The sequence below is a fragment of the Vicia villosa genome, linkage group LG4, assembly GCF_029867415.1.
Source record: "Vicia villosa cultivar HV-30 ecotype Madison, WI linkage group LG4, Vvil1.0, whole genome shotgun sequence".
NCBI classification, from domain to species: Eukaryota; Viridiplantae; Streptophyta; class Magnoliopsida; order Fabales; family Fabaceae; genus Vicia; species Vicia villosa.
Window position 1 is genome coordinate 168,104,689 of NC_081183.1, and position 21,244 is coordinate 168,125,932.

The following is a 21,244-nucleotide window of genomic DNA, read 5'->3' on the forward strand; positions in this document are numbered from 1 at the left end:
CTCTAATTACTAAAATATACTCACACACTTACTAAAAACATTTTCAAAACTTCATATTTTTAAAAACATTTTCAAAACTTCATATTTTTCAAACTCTTTAGAATTTTATTTTTTTTAAATGGAAAAAATGGTATTTCTCTTGCATAATCGGTTGATGCATGAAAATAATCAATTATGAAGCCCATAGTCGATTACTAATGTTATATAATCAATTATGGACGCATCATAATCAATTATGCCCCCATTTAGACTGTATAATGATTATGGTGGTTGCATAAATCGAGTTTGAAGCAAAATTAGCTTAGTAATGGATTATTAAAGTGTAAGTAGTCAATTATACCATTGATCCATCAATTCTTTCCTCATAATCGATTATGGCTAGAATTTGGGATTTTTCTAAATTTTACTTTTTGTCTAAATCCTCTATTATAAAAGGAGTTCTTGTGCTCATTTGGAAAACATATAACTTTTCAGATTTTTTTTTCTTTATTCTCACCTTGTTCCAATATTTTTCATACTTAAAATTATTTTAGTGATGAGAGAAAGTAAAATGCTAAGTAGAGTTTTGTGTGTAACTGATGGTAAATTTTTGATATATTATAAAAGTTACAAGCTCAACACGAGATAAATGGTTGGTATAAGAAGGTTGTAGACTGATTTTGTGTAAAATCTCTTTGATAGTGAAAATCTAAAGATCTATCATTGGTGATTGGACGAAGGCCTTGTGGTTTTGGGTGAACCAAGATAAAATCGGGTGTGTTCTTCTCTGATAATTTTTTTTTTTTATTATTTACTTATATTTCTCTTCTCCTTCTACACCTCTTCTTGAAATCATTCTAAAAACAGTTTTAAAATTTTAAATTATTAAAAACTTTTTATATCACAATTAACCTCCTCCTCTTATATTTAATGTCACTTGAGTAACAATGACATTTTCTTCAATTTTAAAAGTTTAAAGCATACAAACTTATATCACACAATAATTTCGGTCAGTTATATATTTTCATTTACATTAGATAAATTATTCACAAATTAAAAGAATAAAATTATTACTCCTATTATCTCACAATAAGTGTTTTTTATTATTATTTATATATGAATAATAATTTTAAAATATTAATTAATATATTTTATATTTTATATATGAATTCTAGTGAGATATTAATTGAGTAATAATTTTACATATTAATTCAGAGATGTTAATTAATATATTTTATATATGAATTTTAGTGAGATAATAATTTTAGTGAGATATTTTTAATATATTAATTTTCATTGCTATGAATTACACGATGATATTAAAATTGTTTTATTTTTTTTATGTGATAGTCAATAATCAAAGAGAAAGTTGTAGAGATAGTATTTCTAAGAACCTTCCAATGAGATATATAGCTCATTGTTTCTTTTTTTTTCTTCACCTTATAAGGTGAGATATAACAAAAATTAAAATCTAACAATACATAATATATGTATAATTTCATTTACTTTTTTTTCTGACAAATAAAAAATTTACTTTATATATATATATATATATATATATATATATATATATATATATATATATATATATATATATATATATATATATATATATATATATATATATATATATATATATATATATATATATATATATATATATATATATGTAAAATTTCATTTACTTAAAAAATTTATAATGTACAAATTTTATGTAAGCACCCTTTGTATTTATGGTTATCTATGGACTCTTAATTGCTTAGCTCACTTGTTTGTTTGAAATGTGTCGTGTGTGTTTAGAAAAACGGTTTGATTTTGAGAATGTCTGAAGAGACAATGTTGAAAAACGGGATGTGAAAAGCATTTGATTTGTTGTGAGCAAGCACTTAAGAGTTACCTACCCTAAGTTCGTAAGGTCTTTCCTATTCTAAAGACTTTCCTTGAGCGATAGTACTATCCATACCATATAAGGGCAGTTAGTCCTATACATTGGATGTAAAGGGACATTGAAGAGTCATCGAATGATCATAGTGGCTATCCATACCATAAGTGGGTAGGATATGCTAAGGTATCCTATGCTCAAGGGACTTAAACGTTATAATCGAAGGCAACAGAAGAGGGGAAACCCTAAAGGTGGGTGTGTGCAGCAATCACGTGTGTTAGATTTTTGAGTATTTAATCTTGTATTTTAGCTAGCGTTTGATTTCGTTATCTTGCCATACACACCCTATTAGCATACATCTAGCAATTAAGTGGTGTAGAAAGTAAAGATGCGGAAAATAAATCCTAAGACTATTACACGGCTTTGGGGAGGGGGAGTACATAAAACCAAATGGGGAATGCGGAAAGTAAAAAAAATGCGGAAGGTAAAAACTACGCTATTACAAAAATGTCCATGCGACCTATACATCGATTTCTAATATTTAAATATGAATGAAATAATTAAATAACAGACGGAAGATTAAACAATCATGCGACAATCAATGGAGTTTGAGATGAAAAGAGAATCGGGAGAAGAGATTTATGAAAAATTAAGGCGTTTGAATTTTAAGTGAAAGTCTAGTCCTAAATAAATTATTTACCAATAATTATTAACAACAGTTAATACCTAATTAAATTAAATTAGTTAAAAAACTAATCCTAATGATTATTTACTAATTCATAGTTAATATTTATATTATGGTTGATAAAAAGGTTAATTAATTGTTAGTTAATTAATAATAATAAAAATAAGAAAAAAAATAAAAATAAAGAAGAGGGAAAAAGAATTGGGCCTGGGAGTGCCTTCAGCAATCAGAGGATGGAGATAAGAAAAGAGAAAAGTCCAGCCCAACAACAAAATTGGCAGCATTCCCGGTCCAGTGTGATGAAGTCTTGAGGGTTCACGGTAGGGAAGCGCTCCTGAGCCTTCAGATCTGGTGAAGGATGAATCCAATGGCAGATGCACGCTGGTATACCGCAGTCGCACGTGGTCGGTGGTACCGGATCTAGGTAAACCTTAACACACATTTCGTAAAAAATAAATGGTCTTGCGTGGGGTTCGAACCCCCGTACCTAGAGTCTATGGCGTGTCCCTTTACCATCCAAGCGTGAATAGTTAGTTGTTATTAATATACACGAAATAAAAAAATAAAACATGAATTAAAAAAAGGAAAGTCAAAAGCTGAATCAAAGTGGGACCCAGTACAAACCTGAGGACCAGTGAGAAAGGGGAAGAGAATCGATGAACGTTGACTGGCCAATAACGATGTCACACGCCTGGTCAACAATTCAAATCTACTGTTCATCTTCTTCATCATTCCACGCCTGGGGATTAGCTACCATTCTGCTTGAAACTAGCCACGATTTCGTAAAGCCCTTTTCGTAGCAAAAATACCTGTCATCATAAACTCCACAAAACTGTATTAAACGAAATAGCTTAGCGCCTAGTTCCACTAAACAAAGCACTGCGAATTCAATGGTGGTATTTTCAAACCCTAAAAAATGCCTGTAAGCACGAGCACGACTGTAAGGGACCTTGATGCCCTAACAATGGTGAAACACCATTCCTGTATCAAAACTTGCAAACAATACGTCAAACACGTTCCCCAGGTTATTAGAAACACATGTGTATACATTAAATCATTTAATATGCCATGAAATACGTAGAGCAAAATCAAGGAAATTTCAAACCGATGTGACTGGGATGTGGTATTCTGATATGCCTTGCTCTTGCATGAGCACTTGGATCGTCTCCTGGGGGTCTATGGATGATGGTGGAATGCTCTTCTTGGCCTTAAAACTCCAGGAAGATTGAGTTTGAGTTAGCCCTAAATCTTTGAATTTTAAAGAATTTTCACGAGCTCTTTGAGGCAACCCCTCTGCCCCCTTATGGTCTGATGATTTTAGTATATATAGGAGAAGAATTAGGTCAAGTGTCTTGGCTTGAGATTGAATCAATTTGATGACTTGGAAATATAAAAAGATTTTGCATAAAATCTTTCTAAGTTTGATCACCACCCTATTTCATGCATGTTTTCTTCTTAATCTCAGCCATTGAATTAGATTTGATCTGATTGAATCAAAGAAAAAGTTTAATGTACCAATTATATCATTATTTATTTGATTTTATTTGATTTTATTTGAATAAAATCAAATATAAATAAAATAAATTCATAAAATAAATAATATTTGACCAATGGACTCTCTTTGGGCTCCAACTCACGTGGATACTTCAATAGTTATGGCCCAATACCCAAAAGCTTCAATTTCTTCAAGTAGGGTTTTATGCCTTTCTTGAATTTTTCCCAACTTGCACCGATCATAACTCACTCAATTCTTATCATATGAAGATGGTCACATATTTTTTGAAAAGCCCAAGATGTCCTCTACAACCCACTTTGGAACATTTTTTGCATTTGAAGATTTTATTTTGAAGATATGGCTCCTGACAAAAAATGACTTTTTGTGAACTTCTAGAAGGACCTGTAATTTTTTGGCCCATATCTCTCAAATGAAGAATTTCTTGGTCTTGGGCCCAACATCAAAGTTGTGGAGAATTGAATTTCCTTAAGAATGGGCTTTGGTTGAGAAATTTATGATGAACCATGTGAGAGTTATAGCTGGTCATAGTTTAGTTGACTTTTTCCTTAAAAACCCTTATTTAGGTACTTTGAGTTTTACCAATTTCTGATCTTTCCCTGATGAATCATGATCAAACCTTGATCACATGATGAATATAACTTCAAAATGTTGATGTTGACAAAAAAATCATGAGTTTTGACAGTAAGTTGACCATAATTGACTTTCATGTCAAACTGGTCGACTGTTGATCTTTTGAGCTCCTCACTGAGCAAACTTGTGAATCGAGGTCTGAAACTTGGTATGAGGATACCCTAGGTCCTATAAGATACCATGTAGTCCACTTCAGGCCTTGGAAATTCCATATTCTTTGATGAACATCAAAACCCAAATAGAAGGCCTACCACTTAGGAGAAGCTTAGCTTGATGAAAACCTGAGTGTCCTTGAGCAGTTTGAGAATCCTAGGATACAAGGATATCATTTTGAATCCAAAATATATTGAAATGTGGAGGGAAAATTTTGGGGTATGGCAGCAGCCCCTATTCAATCTTCTTAAACCTAAAGAGGTAGATTGGCGTATTCACCACTCGTGACCTGAAGGTGGAAGAGGATTGAACACTAGAATACCCAAAAATTTATGCTCGCTGATGCAGGAAATAATGATGGAGATGAGCTTAAAGATGCCATATAGATGTTGACAGAATGTTTGTCTGAAATGGGCTTTAAAGATGTCATCCGACATTGACAAAGTATCGTCCAAAGCAGATGCTCTTCAGACTGAATCATATGCATTGGTTATATCTGAAGGAGAGATTCATCAAAATGAAGTAATGTCTTACAGAAGACTACCTTGAGAAGTTCCTGGAAATGGTAGATTACTGTCCCAAAGAAGACTATGATAACTGATGTAAAGAAAATTAGGCTTTAAACAAAGCTCGGGAGGAATCATCTCAGAGAAGACTAACTAAGAAGCTCCCCGGGAGGGTAAGAGATGTCTTAGAAAAGATTGGATAAATGATTACCTAAAGAGGTTGAGATACGTCTTAAACAAGACTAACCTGGAAAGGCTCCTAGAAAGGATAAGATACTTCTTAAACAAGACTAACCTAGAAAGGCTCCTAGAAAGGATCTGAAACGTCTTAAACAAGACCACCTAGAAAGGCTCCTAGAAAGGATATGACATGTCTTAAACAAGAACACCTAGAAAGGCTCATAGAAAGGATATGATATGTCTTAAACAAGACTAACCTAGAAAGACTCATAGAAAGTATATGATATGTCTTAAACAAGAACACCTAGAAAGGCTATGAAACGTCTTAAACAAGACCACCTAGAAAGGCTCCTAGAAAGGATATGATATTTCTTAAACAAGACTGACCTAGAAAGGCTCCTAGAAAGGATATGAAACGTCTTAAACAAGACCACCTAGAAAGGCTCCTAGAAAGGATAAGAAACGTCTTAGACAAGACTACCTGGAAAGGTTCCTGGAGAGGATGGGAATTTTTTTAATTGTTTCTGAATTATCTTTGAAGAAAGATCCAGAATGAGGCGTCAGAATTGTATTTGTGTCTTGAATGAGCGTTAAGATTGAATCGTTGATACGATCGTCTTTGCACCGTATTTGAATGATAAAGTTCTTTTTATTGTGAAATGACCTGAAAAGGCAAAATTAGTTTTATGCAATGTCATGATGTATGTGTTGTGGGATGAGGTTCTCGAAATAAACGAGAATGTTGTATGTTATGTATGTATTATGAATGATGCAGGGATAGACTATATAGTCGAAACACATCGGTGGCTTTGTATAGCAACTGCTGGTTGAGAAAATAAATCTCTGCATGCTGTCGGAGATAATGACAAGGGGATTGAGAATACTTGTCTTCCGTTCGAGGATATCCAGCTAGGATATTCAATATTGAATGCAAAGTGTTTACAAGAGAATAAATGTTACCAATTACCAACTATAAATGCAGAAAAATTGAAACAATGTTCTTCTCTTCCCTTGATTTGTGATGAACCAAGTGTGCCATGAATCTTTGATAAACCTCCGGTTGTAGATAACTTGTTGAGAATCCAATTCGATTCTCAAACCATCTGCTCGACTAATTTAATCCCAGAGATTGTGACCCTGATTCTTCCATCACTATCCTCCCATTGTTGCTACCTTGTTGAGCGAACCCACGATTCCTCAATCCCTTAAGCACAACTGAATATTGATGAAGCGAAGAATCGTCAAAAACCCCCAAATCCTAATGATCTTGGAGGACAAAACCCTAAGATTTTATTCAAGAAAAACCCACAATCTCTTAACTCGAACAAGAACTGAATCTACCGTCGAACGTTATCAACACACACTCCTCACCTTGATTGACAAAAATTGTTATGTGTAGTTGTCAATGGATGAGGGAGAGGTTGAAGATGATAAGAGTCTTGTGTCTATCTTTCACGTTTCTTATTGTGACCAAATGAAATAACCAATGAATCATTTATATGTCATGTAGAACTAAAGCAATAAGAAAACAACAAAAATCAGCTTTTGACAGCGAGAGGTCGACCTGAGCCACTAAGAGGGTCGACCTGTGAAAACCCGTGGCTTTTGCAGAGAAGAGAAAAACACGTTATGCGTCGACCTGAACATTTCATGCGTCGACCTAAACATGCTATGAGTCGACCTAAGGGTCGACCTGAGCAAACTCGTGGATTACTCAAAGTTCCTTGTGTCAACCTAAGTAGGGCCATGCGTTGATGCATGTTGTCCCAACATGGATTCCAGGATGAGTCGACCTGAGGGTCGACCTGTGCAAACCCGTGGCTCTCCCTAAGTTTCATGTGTCGACCTGAAGAATCTATAGGTCGACCTGAAGAATCTATAGATCAACCTGAACTTCTGAAACAACCAAAATTGTCACTTTTTGCACTTATGAGACGACCTAAACACTGTGTAGGTCGACCTATACTTCAAAAACATCCAAAAATGCCAATTTTGAGATCCTTCATATTTCCTTCTTTGTCTTGTCAATTAAGATCACTTCCAAACTTGAAGGACACGTTTTGACATCATTGAAACACTTCATTGCCCTCACACCAACAAATGCTAAATGTAAATCAGCTTTCCAACTTGCAGTATTTATAAGTAACACATTTTTCATATGACTACTGATCCTGCAATTAAAACCTAAGATGATGCAATGTTAAGAATAGGTAAGGATTCCTTTTGCAAATGTTAAAAACTAACTCTTGAAATGTGAAGTTTTGAAATATTTGGATGTTATCAAACTCTTGATGCAATGTTTTGAAATGTGAAGTGAATGGCATATATGGTTCTGTCATCGTGCTTTTTCTCGATATTCACTTTGGATTGTTGTCCAGGAGCTTTGGAAGATTCTTCTTGATTTACGTAGAAGGTTCCTTTATGATTTGTTCATATTTTAATTATGAATACATGTGTGTTCAAATGTATTTAGTAACACTCACTATGTGACTTTGAGGGTTTAAATATTTAGTATTTAGTAGCCACGTCTCTAATGAGGCAGGCTTAATCTGACGCCTACACCTTTAGGTCAGCAGGCGTTTGGTTTTGAAATTTCTAATATACCGTTATATGGGTTTTAATGTTTTGTTCTCATGTGTTGATGTCATGATATTAAGTTGGTAGTTTCATTTTGGAGGGGTTTGTTTAATCTCATTTGTTCCTTCTTTTTGCATAGTTCTTTAATTTTGTTATCCATATTTCAATTCCTTTTCTCCTATTTGGAGTATTCACTTTCTATGAGATTTACCACTCATGGTCAAAGAAGATCACATCTCAACAATTGTTCTATTCGCAGTGGCGGAGCCAGGTTTAATATTTAGAGGGGGCACAAATTTATTATTTCAGAATCTCAAAATTCAATTTACTTTCTATGTAATGAAAAATTGTAACATCAAATATTTTTAAACAATATATTTCAAACACCTCTCAACAAAAATTTATATAGCAACGGCCACAATACGCGATATAATAACTATAATGATCACAATTGTAACACCCACAGTTGCATCCACGATCACATGATAATTTAAAACTGAGCTAACTAGCTTATGGATTAATACTAGAAACTTATATGGAAGGAGGAGGTCTCAGGATGCCATCTCTCCGCAAAGGCCGCAAGCATACCATTATGTATAGTATGGTAGCCGAGCGTACATAGGTCCCTCAAGCCTGAAGCTGTCAGTACCTCCTGAAACCATGTCTGGTTAGGCTGCGCGAGATCCCTTATCTTCCTCCCGAGATCCCTTAAACGGTCAGTAATAATCAAGGTGAGAGCTGAAGAAAATAAATATGTAACTATCAAATAAAACTTACATCTCCATCCCATATATGTCTCGAAGCATGATCAGCATATCCAGTAAGCAGAGAGGTGTCTACGGGCCCACCGGGGTACCAAACAGGCTCTAGCACAGGATCATACTCGTGTACCTCCAGAGGTGTCCAGGCAGAAGAAGTATTGCCCCGACGAACTCTACGTGAGGGTGGTGGCAACTCTGACGTAGAAGTACCCTCATGATTATCCCGAGGTCTCCGTGATGGAGTAGTGGACGTAGATGGAATGAGTCTGGCTGATGCAGGTGAACGAATGGGCCTGGTTGGAGCGGGTGATGGAGTGGGCCTGGCTGATGCAGGTGAAGGAATGGGCCCGGCTGAAGCGGGTGATGGAGTGGGCCTGGCTGATACAGGTGAAAGAATGGGCCCGGCTGAAGCGGGTGTGCCGGATGTAGAAGGTGGGTCAGGTACAACTGCAGCTCCATCAGTCACCTGAGATACTGTAAGCACCGCTCGTTCTCGCCGAACAGATGCGTGCTGTGTTGTCCTACCATGGATGTCTGTGTCCGTACCGTGAGTCATATTATCTGCATTATGATACAAAAATGATCGAGTTAGAAACTGCGTATTTTTAAATAAACATAAATATTTAAACAGGAAAATACTCTTCTGTAGATGCATCTACGGAAGCACCATGTTTTCCGAAATCCTGGGTGCTTCCGTAGATGGATCTGCGGAAGGACCTTTCTTTCAAAAACATTGGGTGTTTCCGTAGATGCATCTACGAAATGCCCTAACGTACATCTCTTCCGTAGATGGATCTACGGAAGCTACTGAAAGGAGAGAACACAACAATGGCGTATTCTCCACTATTCAATCTACGAAAACACCATTTTTTTGTTTGATCCTACATTATAAACCTAAAACGTTACCTACATTGTCTATATACGCTATTTCTAAACATATCCAATCAATTATACACCTAAATATTAAATTCTAATTCGATTTCACAAATACACTAAAATAACTCGAAGTGTCGAAAACATACAGATTAAATAGATATTTGAAGTTGATGAAATGCATTGGAAGTTGATGTTGACAATGTCGGTCGAACTCGAGAGAAAGAAATGCACTATAGGGGATTTTTGATTTTTTGGGTTGAGAGAGAGTTTGTGTTGAAGAAGAGAAAACTGAAGAATGGGGAGGAGAAGGATCTGTCGCGAAGTATAACATGAAACTCTTCCATAGATGGATCCACGGAAAGGTTCCGTAGGTGTATCTACGGAACAAAGTAAACTTAAACAAAAAAAAGGTGCTTTCGGAGATCTATCTACGGAAGCACGAGAACAAATTTGTTATTTCGATGGTGCGTCTAAATACTATGGGGTGGGGTTGAAAATTTTCAACAAATAAAGGCATCAAATGTAAAATTTATAAGAAATGTTTTGACATGTTTAATAAATCACAAAAAATCAACAAATATTTTTTGTTGATGTGATTTCTAAAAAAATTGACGTCTTAAAAAAGGAATATAGGTAATTTCTAGTTGGTTTTTTTGTGACGGGAAGTAACTCCTATCTTTCCTTCCTACTCATTGGATTCCACTACTTTATAGACAATGAAAGCAACGTGGCCGCCAACATTGAAACATCAAGAATTTCGTGATGGTGCTCTACTTTCATCTCACAATAAAATGACATTTTAATTTGTGACATGCAAATAAAAAGTTTTAAAAAAAACTTTTCTTCTACAAAAAGACTTAAATTTTAAATTTATTAAATAATTAATGAATTTGACTTATTATATAAATTATTTAATAAATTTAATTTTATTTTTTTTATAAATTGAAACAAGTTTGAAAAGTTAGGAATCTGTCCAAGTTTGATCACAACTTACACAAGCAGTGACGGAGGACCCTGCCTCTGTAGGTGCAATCTATTTAAAATTATAATTATAATTAGTAAAAAATAATAATAATAATTATTATTATATTGAGTTAAATATATTTTTATTCCTATAAATATCTCAACTTTCCTTTTTAGCCCTTATTAAAAAATAACATATTCCAGTCTTTACAAAATTTTTATGCATGTAATTTTTATATGGGACACATGTTTGTCACCAAATTATAAATGAAAAAAAGTTATGTATAAATTAGTCACAGAAAATATGGGACAAGTGTGTGAGACAAATATTTGTCAGAAATAAAAAAGTACGAGACAAATATTTATCACTGTTATTATAAAAAAAATGAGATACTGTAAAACTCTTATAATGAGAGTGATAAAACTCAGAAACTTTATAAATGGTTACAAATTAATTTTATTATCTTAAATTTAAATATAACTTCCGACACATCAGTATAATAAATTGTAAATAATCCCATTGAACTTTACAAATTTCATAACTTACTTTATAAAAACGATTTGTTTTTCTTCTATTTTAATTTCACAATAATATCTATTTTCTACTTCACATTTTTTTCAATAGAGAATGTGATTTATATTAGAAATATATATAAATGACCTATTTTACCAATTTGGGAATTTCTACAATTTTTATTTTAAGTAGTTAAATAATGCTCCAAAACATTAAAATAATTAGTTTTATTATCAAATAAAAGAAGTAATATAATAAAAATATTATATCGATATATTCAAAATTATTTTTTAAAATATAATATTTATTAAATTTAATTTCATAGGATGACTAGGCCTAACTTATCTCTATAAAACGGGCTTGTAAAGTGAAGATTGCTCACACTTATTCACCGGATCGATAGAGCACGAAAATAAATAGAGGGTGATTCGATAGCAGATGGTGCACCGGCCACCAAATTTTAAACGAGAGTTTTGATACAATGTTAAAAAATGTGGTTAGGATTTACTCAACCTTATAAAATCGACTGATAATGTGAAAATTATTCTCACTTATAAATACATATTTAAGTCATATATTTGTGCGATGCACGACTCTTACCGGTAACCGTCTAATTTAATATATAATCATAATGCCTGCTTCATAATCGTAGCAATTATTTGGTGTTTTAATTCCAAAATTAATTGATATCAAATAATTGTCCTATCTTCAACTTGCATTATCTGGCAATTATCTGATAAAATTGCATTGTTTGGCCCCTTTTGTCAGAGAAAAAAAAAAGAGAGAGAAGATGTTATTGTATTTGGAAACAATCACGACCATACATGCTTCAATTATCCCTAAAATACAAATAAATTTTTGTATCCATACAAAAGCCTTTAATGATTTCAGCCAACAATAGCCAAACCCCTTCAAATCCTAATAATCACTTTTCCAACTTGCAGTACCTTACGATTCACATGACTACCGATCCTGCAATTAAACCTAAGATCCTGCAATAACATGTTTTTCACATGACTACCGAACCTGCCATTAAACCTAAGATGATGCAATGATAAGTATAGGTTAGGATTCCACAAATGACAATAATTCTAGTATAAAATTTAAAAATATTTGAATGTGTAATAGATATGATATGCTGATGGAATCTGTCTTGGAATCTCTTTGGTACGGTGGAAAAAATTTCTTTCTATTAGGTGAAAAGGAATGTACTTACAAGATTAACATTTCAACATTCAAGTCGGTAAAAATAAAATTAGATATGCGTAACTTGTAAGAATGAATGAAATCTATTTTGGTAAGGCGCACAATCACATTTATGAAGAGTTGACGGGTGAAACCTTTCTCGATGAGTAATGTGTAGACTGCGGAAGATCCTTAAATTGTCTCTAATGGTAGTAATGAGAGTTGGCTGGATCTGGTGTGTGGTTCCATAGTGAAGATTTACTTGTTTGTCAGTCTTTAGCGAAGATAGCTAAGAATTGGGTCCATCAGATTTCGCTTGTCTTTATTAGGCAATTTGACTGCCCCATAATAGTTGTCCCCTAAGTTTTTGCTATTGGGCACGAAGCTCGGATTGTTGTAGTTAATGAGCCATATTTCTAGGAATTTTCATGTCTTGCAGATAAAAGGAGTATTCTCGACAAACTGGTGGCAATAAGGAAGAGTCTTAGAAAAAGCAATCTCATCCTCCGCCTCTGCCTTCGGAATAATCATCGCCCAAGAAATCGTGCTTCAGACCGATGTTCATTGAGGAAGGTCAATGATGATTCTTCCAGGAAAGAGAAAGACAATATGACCGTTCAAGATGGTTCAGCCGCAAAGAAGCATAAGACGGGTTTGGAGGACAAAAAATTAATAATAAAGGAAACCAAAGCGCATTGCCTTCTTATTGCATGCATTCTTTCCTTATCACCACTAGTCCCTGATCTTCCTAAGATGTTTGGTCTAGCTTCTCGGACAGTTATTACATTTACTTTGCTTGTTTGACTGAGTTGAGCCACCAACAAGTGATGGCGAAGATGTAATGTCATTTTCATTGAGTGATCAATGTCCTATCTATTGGCACCTCTAGTAAAGAGGGAGTCTTAGCTACATATATTCTTAGGAGGGATAAGGAGGTCTTGCAAAAACGAATTGACTTAGCCCTTTTGGAAAAAAGATGGTCTTCGGAAGGAGTTTGCTAAAGTGAGGAAACTCTTGGAGTCTGCACTAAAAGATGTGAAGAAGTACAATTTTATTTCTCCCTAGATGCAAAGGTGGTAAATTTGGAGAAACTGGCGAAGATTTATATTTTCTTAGTATTTTAAGACTTACTTTTGACCTTTTACATTTTAAATTGATCACTCTAAGACGCTAAGTCAAACACCGTGAGAGCTTTCACACTTTCTCTCTTTGAGACTTCAAGATCCTCTGATTGATTCAAGAATTAATTAGCACTTCAAATATATGTTAGAATTATCTGACTGATGAGACTTGAGGTATCTTCTTGATCAAATGTCATCACCAGGAACTTACTAGAGTGTTTTAATCAACTCCTTTTTTTACTGTTGGCACAAAGAACCTCAACAATTAAAACTTGATTGACTTATGGAGTTATCTTCTTTAGAAGTTGCATGACTGTTGTCATAATCAAAACTAACTAAGGGTTATATCTGCAAGCACATAGTTCCACATTCCCTCTTTTTGATGATGACAATGCATCTCTCAGGGATGTAGAAAAAAAGAAAAAGATAAGTAAAGATTTGGAGTGGTTAAACTCCCTGTCATAGATAAATAGTGTATACTTTACTCCCCCTGAGACTATACTTCTTTCCCATTAGGCGTTATAAAAAAGGAGGGTAAATAAACAACTCAAGCATATAGATCCCGTATGAAAATGGGAATCAATCAACTTGAAATAAAGAGAACTAAATAAGAATTACTAATCTTTAATAACTATTCATAAATGAAAGATACATTTACAAAAGGGAAGACAAAATGATAAAGTAAGTTTAAGGGTAATATGCAAGGGAAATATGGGTTTTTAGCACTTGTAAGTAAAGTTGAGAATAAGCACACATATAGAATGAAGAAATGGGTTGGAACACACACACACACATGTGGTATGGTATTGAATAATAGTTCTTCCAATTTCAAGTGGGTTGCTTAAACTGCGACGGCTAGGATGGCATCTTTTAATGGTGTTAAAATTCATGATATTGTCTCTGAGATAAGGAGTGACTTTTCTGTTGGTATAACTATGAACCGGGCATGGAAGTCCAAAAAAGTTGCATAAGCTTTGATTGAAGGTGATGTAGTGAAACAATACAACCTTTTGTGGAGATACTATGTAGAGTTAAGGAGAGTCAATTCTGGGAACACTTGTAAAATTAATCTGACAAGGGTTGCACCAACAATACAACCAAGGTTTGACAACTTTTATTTTTGCTTAGATGTGCTTAAGAATGGCTTCACAATATCTTGCAAGCCTTTCATTGGAGTTGATGGATGTCATCTCAAGACTAAGTATGGAGGGACTCTTCTTAATTTAGTTGGTAGAGATCCAAATGACCAATACTATCTCATATCATTTGGTGTATGTGAAACTGAAACAAAAGAGTCATGGAGGTGGTTTCTTACCTTTCTTTTGGAGGACATTGGTCAAGAAAAGAGATGGGAACCTGATGAGGACCCTAATTAGTTAAGGACACAAGCAAGTTATTGTCGCACAAGATGTGGTGTACATGGCCATAATACAAGAAGTTGTACAAGTCAAGTAGTTGACCCTGAAGCTCAAAAAAGAAAGGTATTAAAGTTTTCCATACTTTGCATATGTTATTAATGACATTGATATGTTATTAATATTATGATTTTTTGTATAAAGAAAGAGAAAGAAAACTGCAATAGTACAAGGACAACCATATGGTAATACAACCCAAGAACAAACTCAACTTACTGAAGTCAAACTGCAACACAAGAACAATCTCAGCTTATTGAAGCTCTAACTGAAAACAGAGGAACAACCTTAGCCTATTGAAGGTCAAGCTGCAATAGAGGAACCTCAACACAATCAAACTCAAACTGATGTTGACCTTGACTTTGAAATGCTTGTTGCAGACCTTGTAGCAGTAATTGAGGCAACTCAACCTCAACCAAATCTTGCTGAAACTGGACCTATTACATTTGCACAAACTCTAACAAGTACATAAGTTCATAGTGCACATGTTACATCAACTCATAGTGCACCTGTCACATATTCATAAGTTGACTCTGGTATACACTTTCTGCACCTGACTATATTTTGACTGCACCCGTTCCAACAACTGACGATATACCTGCTGCACATGTTTCTACTACTCCTAGAGCTCTTAAACCTGTTGAGTTTATTATACCATTTGATAATGATTTGGAACTATTATGTTGATGTGTTGCACCTCTAATATTATATATTTTACGAAAGAAGAAGAAGACAAGCAAACCAAAAGTTGCAAGAAAATTAGAGTTGAGGAGAAGTGATGGGACAATGGTGCTTAAATGCAAAAACTTCAAAAGAGAAGGAAGTAATCCATCACCTATGGATGTGTATAAATTAAGTATCTTGTTATGGTGTATTTTGATGCTTTTTGGCTTTGTTGATCGATGTATGGTGTGTCTTTGTTTCCTTTTGACTATATTGTGTCTTTGTTGAGACAAAAGTCTATGCCTTTTGGATTTATGTAATTCTGAGACATATAACATCATTATGGTTTACGCATGGTGTGTGTTTGTTGTATTTTGAGACAAAATTACATGCCTTTTTGACTTTATGTAATTCTGAGACATGACACATCATTATGGTTTATGTATGGTGTGTCTTTTTTGTATTTTGAGACAAATTTATATGCCTTTATATTTTACAATAATAAGTACACGCATGAAATACAGGGATAAAATAAAAACTAATCACTAACAAACAAAGATGTAATACAAATAAATCATTAAGAAAGAGGGATGAAAAACAAAAAGCTACAAATATATAGGGACACAATAAAAAAAAATTCACTGGTTCTGATTCATTCAATAATTAAGCCTTACATGGACAAAATTCAAACAACTATCCTTCCGCTAGGACTAAAAAAAAATTTACATGCACCATGAACATGAAACTCACTACCATTTCTTGTAAGCAAAGAACAGACACCATGAAAGAGTCAACAAAAACTTAAATAGTTTGACCTTCTTCCTTTTGTTTTTCAAATTCAATTGCATCTTCTCTTTTTCCCTAGCTTCAATATCTTTAATGATGCAACTTAATTCCTGAACTACCTCTGAGCAATTGCATCCGATTGAATTTTTTGGTTCAGTTGATGTGATGCGTTCAAGTTCATCATCCCATATGAATAGCTTGCAACCTAATCACAAATTTGAACATTTTCATAATCTTCTTTTAGAGTTTTCAGTTGAATTTGAGATGAACATCGTCATTGCTTTATTGCAACCACAAAATGGGATTTGAGACTCAAAGTAATTACCTACAAGTGGTGTTACCATAGATGAATCTGCATAGACGATTTGAAGAGAGGAAGAAGAGATGAACCTGATGCAAAATGGTGTTCTTTTTGGATTTAGTCCTCCTTTTTAAGCCCCCACTAGGTTTTCACGGAAAATATACAAAATTTCCACGTGTGCGACGTTAGCCAAATCACTTTTTTAACCGAATTCTAACCCCAAAGACTAACGCCAACAAGATATAGAAACTCAAACAATAAAAAAAATACAAGAACTAAAATCAAAAATTCGCTAACTTACAGAGACTAAAAAACTATTTAAACCATAAATAAAATATCGTCGATTTAAACTTAAACTCTTATTCTTGCACATCTATCAACTAATTTAACCTAACAAAACAAATTAATATTTTTTTAAGTCTATATCCACGTTAACTATAACTCAATTCCAAACATTATTGTTATACAATTGTGAATAAGAAGTCTCGTATAAATGGAAACTGAACATTTTGTAAACCTTTCTCAACAATTTAAGACTTTGAGTAAATATTCACTGTCAATCTCATTTATAGGTTGTTTTTTTTTACCCAAAAGTGGATGTCCCTTCATGACCAACAAAAACATGATAACTAAATTACCAACACTTATTTAGAACGTAAGTGGAAATGACTAAATGACTATTACAACAACACCGCTAGTAGCGGTTTAATTTGGTCCATAGGATCCGAGAACCGGACCGGTGGAACCGGTCCATTGGACCGACCAAATGTTATTCGGTCCGGGAATGGATAATTTTTTTATCCGATACCAAAATTGGATACTATATTGGATACTTATTGGATACTTTTGTCGGATATCCGAAGTAATGGTCCGGTTTCGGTTTAAAAAATTGGTCCATCACTGTTTCGGTCCGGTCCAAATTTACCCGATACTATTTCGGTCCGGCTCTCGGGATAGCAAATACCCGGACCGAACTGGACCGAAAACAGCCCTAACCGCTACCATGAAAAGAATTTGTACCATATCAAAGAAATATTACTACACTTTTCATAAAATATGAAACTCCGTAACAAAAAATATGACAAACACCTTAAAAACATTATTACGAGGGAACACGGGCACCACCACCGAAACATTTTCCTAGAACCAATAATTTTATAGCCACTTGTCATTTACTTCTAGCCATTAGTCAACAAACAACTACCCACCCAAACTTTTATAATATCTCCAATTGGATCCTTTACCACAAAGTAATGTACGACCAATAAAATCTAAATTACAATGTCCGTACAAAACTAATCTAGAAAAATATAAATAAAAAACATAAAGTAAGTAAAATACAAAAAGTAAATTCAATTATTATTAATGTTATCACAAATCTGTGGTGGGATTGGGAGTAGGAGTAGAAGAAGAGTTATGATCAACTTTCCTCAATTGAATCCCATGTTTATGTGACTCATCTTCATAAGCATAAGCAAACCCACCATGTCGGGTCAAATCCATACCCGCAAGTTCATCTTCAGCTGAGATCCTTAACAACTTCATTTTATTCAAAGCAAAGAAAAGAGGACCCATAGTTGCACTAACCCACCCAATAATAACCAATATTTGTATCACATGTGCCCCTAATAACTTCCCTCCACCACCCATAAATAACCCATATGGTCGACCCGGTTTACCCGGGTAAACCTGGTTCACATACTCTTCTTTAGCAAACAAAGCGGTGAATATTATACCCCACGCGCCACATCCTCCGTGAAGCTGCGCTGCTTCTAATGGATCATCGTAACGCACCTTTTCCGCGAGTACGTTACACGAGATCAGAACCACCGCTGCTATAAATCCACACACGATGGCTGCCCATGGCTCCACGACAGAACACCCGGCGGTTATGGCGGCGAATCCGCCTAGTAACCCGTTACACACATCGGTAACGTTCCAGTGACCGGAGAGAATTCTTTTCCCAAAAAGTGTAGTCAACGCCGCCGTACAACCTGCCAGTGTCGTCGTCACCGCCGTTCTCCCCACCGCACTCCATTGCCCATAATAAGTACCTAAAATAGAAATTCACAATTTAAATCTTAGAATAAATAGCAAAAAATTATGTTTCAAATCTATAAATAGAAATTGAGTTTCTATAAAAGAATCTAAAGTTCAATAGACAAAACAAAAGTTAATTTTTTAACACAAAAATATTTTCTAATTGATTTGGTTATAGACTATAGTTATGAGTTGTTTATGAGTTGTTACCTGAGTCATAAGCGCTTAGAATCTTGGTGAAGGAACCAGGGTTGAAACCATACCAACCAAACCAAAGCATGAAAGTTCCGAGAACTACCAAAGAAGCGCTGTGTCCGCGAAGAGTGACGGCTCGACCATTGTGATCGAATCGACCGATACGCGGACCTTCAATCAACGCGCCCCAAAGACCAGCTATACCACCAACCATATGAACAACACCGGAGCCAGCAAAATCGATAACTCCGGTGCTAAACAAGAGGTTCCCGGTGTTGGTTGCGCTAGCCCAACCATCACTGGACCAAAACCAATGAGAAACAACAGGGTAAACAAAGCCAGTGAGAAAGGAAGAGTAGATAAGATAAGCAACGAACTGTGTTCGTTCTGCGATAGAGCCGCTGGTGATACCGGCGGCTGCTATGGCGAAAGCCCACTGGTATAGAAAATAACTGTAATCAAAAGCTACTGAAGGAACATCTTTGAGGCCAAAGAAATGTTTTCCGATGAAACCGTTTGAAGGTCCACCGAAGGCAAAGGCAAAACCGAAGAGATAGTAAAACAGTCCACCGGCAGCGGCGTCTAGGACGTTTGTAAGCATGATGTTCATGGTGTTTTTGGCTCGAACTGAACCGGCACAGAGCATAGCGAAACCAAGTTGCATAGAGAAAACAAGATAAGCTGAGAATAGAAGATAAGTGGTATCCACGGCGTATTGTGTGTCGACGAACTTTTTTCCCACGGCTGTGAACTGATTGCAGATGAAATCTGCGGCGGCCAAGGCGTTTGTAGCGTTGGGACCGATGAGCTGCGCTAGTTGCGTAGCGGAACATTCCGGCAGCGACATGTTTGGTAGGTAGGTGAGGAACGAAGGTGCTTGGAAAGATAAGCGCGTTCTGTTGATGATGGATTATGTAATAATTGTGTGAATATATAGAAAGAGATTATTTGTAAGTGGCAAGTGCGAGGTTATTTTTTCTTTGGTCTTTTGATTTATGAGTGGGAGAAGACTTTTCAATGTTTGTCATTTTATTTTTAAAGGTCAAATCAAATTTAAAGGAAAAAAACTTTATATCCTTTTTACATTGCTTTTTTTGAATTGTTTTACGCATTATTGTATATTTTTAGCTCCAAGATTGAATAACAATGTTACTCACATCCTTTTACTAAGTAGTTTATTATTTTTTTTTTTGGTACTTAGGAGGGCCGAGGCCCAAGAAACAAAAGAAAACTACAAGGGAATAACCCTAGCAACACAGACAGGATTAAGATCCTTCATCAAAGCATTCTTCATCCAAATAGGCGCCGCCTGATAGAACTTGCTCACACCAATCAGCTTTTTACCCTCCAGAGCAAGAATGTTTGCACAATTATTCGCCTCTCTGTATATATGCTGAATCTCCACTTTATCAAATAACTGCATCTTCGCTCTAATATTCTTCACTAAGTTTCCCACCATTTTATTCCCATAACTTCCGCTAAGAATACAATTTACAGCTTGTCTTGAATCAGTCTCAACTTCAAGACTACGATGCCCCAGATCAAAAACCATAACTAAACCATTGTAAATTCCCCATAACTCAGCCATCAAAGTACTACAATTACCAACTCTTTTGGCAAAACCTCCTAACCAAAACCCACTAGCATCACGTAAAACCCCTCCACAACCCGCTAAACCATTACTATCTCGAGCACCATTGTTGAAGCGGTATAGCGGCAAGCAACAAAAGTTTTGGGATTATTTATCCGGGAATTTATCGTGTCCACAGAGATCGGTGCTACTGAACTACCGTTCGACGGATTCTTAGTTATGAGTTTGGGTTAAAATGGGTTTAGACGGTAAATGCGGAAATTTAACTTATGAACACAAAAGAATTCATTCTGGATAGAGAATAGCTTATCTGGTTTGAATCTAAACTACTCCTCACAAACTTAGATTTATCACTCCGCCGTAATCAATCTACAATACTCATCAGAATCACCACATATCCCTCACATCAATGTCCATTTCTGCAACACCGACAGATTTCAACTATATTGCTCTTTCGACGATGTCTCCACCGATCGAACAACACAGAGGCATTAAACTCAGATATTATGTGGATGTTAACCCCAATCCTATGTCTAGAATCAAAAGCTAACAGGTTTTCCCCTAATCAAGATTTGTGATGTCTATTTCTACAACAACACAAATCCAAAACATTCAAGCAAAAAGATCAAGAAAACACCCATTAAGATTTGTAAAGCAAATATATTATACAACTAGTACAAAGAGTAACAAACATCCATGGGTTTAGATTATTTACATACAAACTCACC

At 35.0% G+C, this 21,244-nt stretch overlaps 1 protein-coding gene across 1 annotated transcript; it reads right to left on the reverse strand.

The window, feature by feature from the left end:
* Window positions 1–17,712: 17,712 nt before the first annotated feature.
* LOC131595827 (ammonium transporter 1 member 1-like) lies at window positions 17,713–19,903 on the reverse strand. The gene is made up of 2 exons (XM_058868316.1): window positions 18,941–19,903; window positions 17,713–18,744 (listed from the first exon to the last, which is right to left on the reverse strand). The coding sequence occupies exons 1-2, from the start codon at window positions 19,770–19,772 to the stop codon at window positions 18,062–18,064; spliced, it is 1,515 nt and encodes a 504-aa protein (XP_058724299.1). The 5' UTR covers window positions 19,773–19,903; the 3' UTR covers window positions 17,713–18,061.
* Between the last annotated feature and the right edge of the window lie 1,341 nt (window positions 19,904–21,244).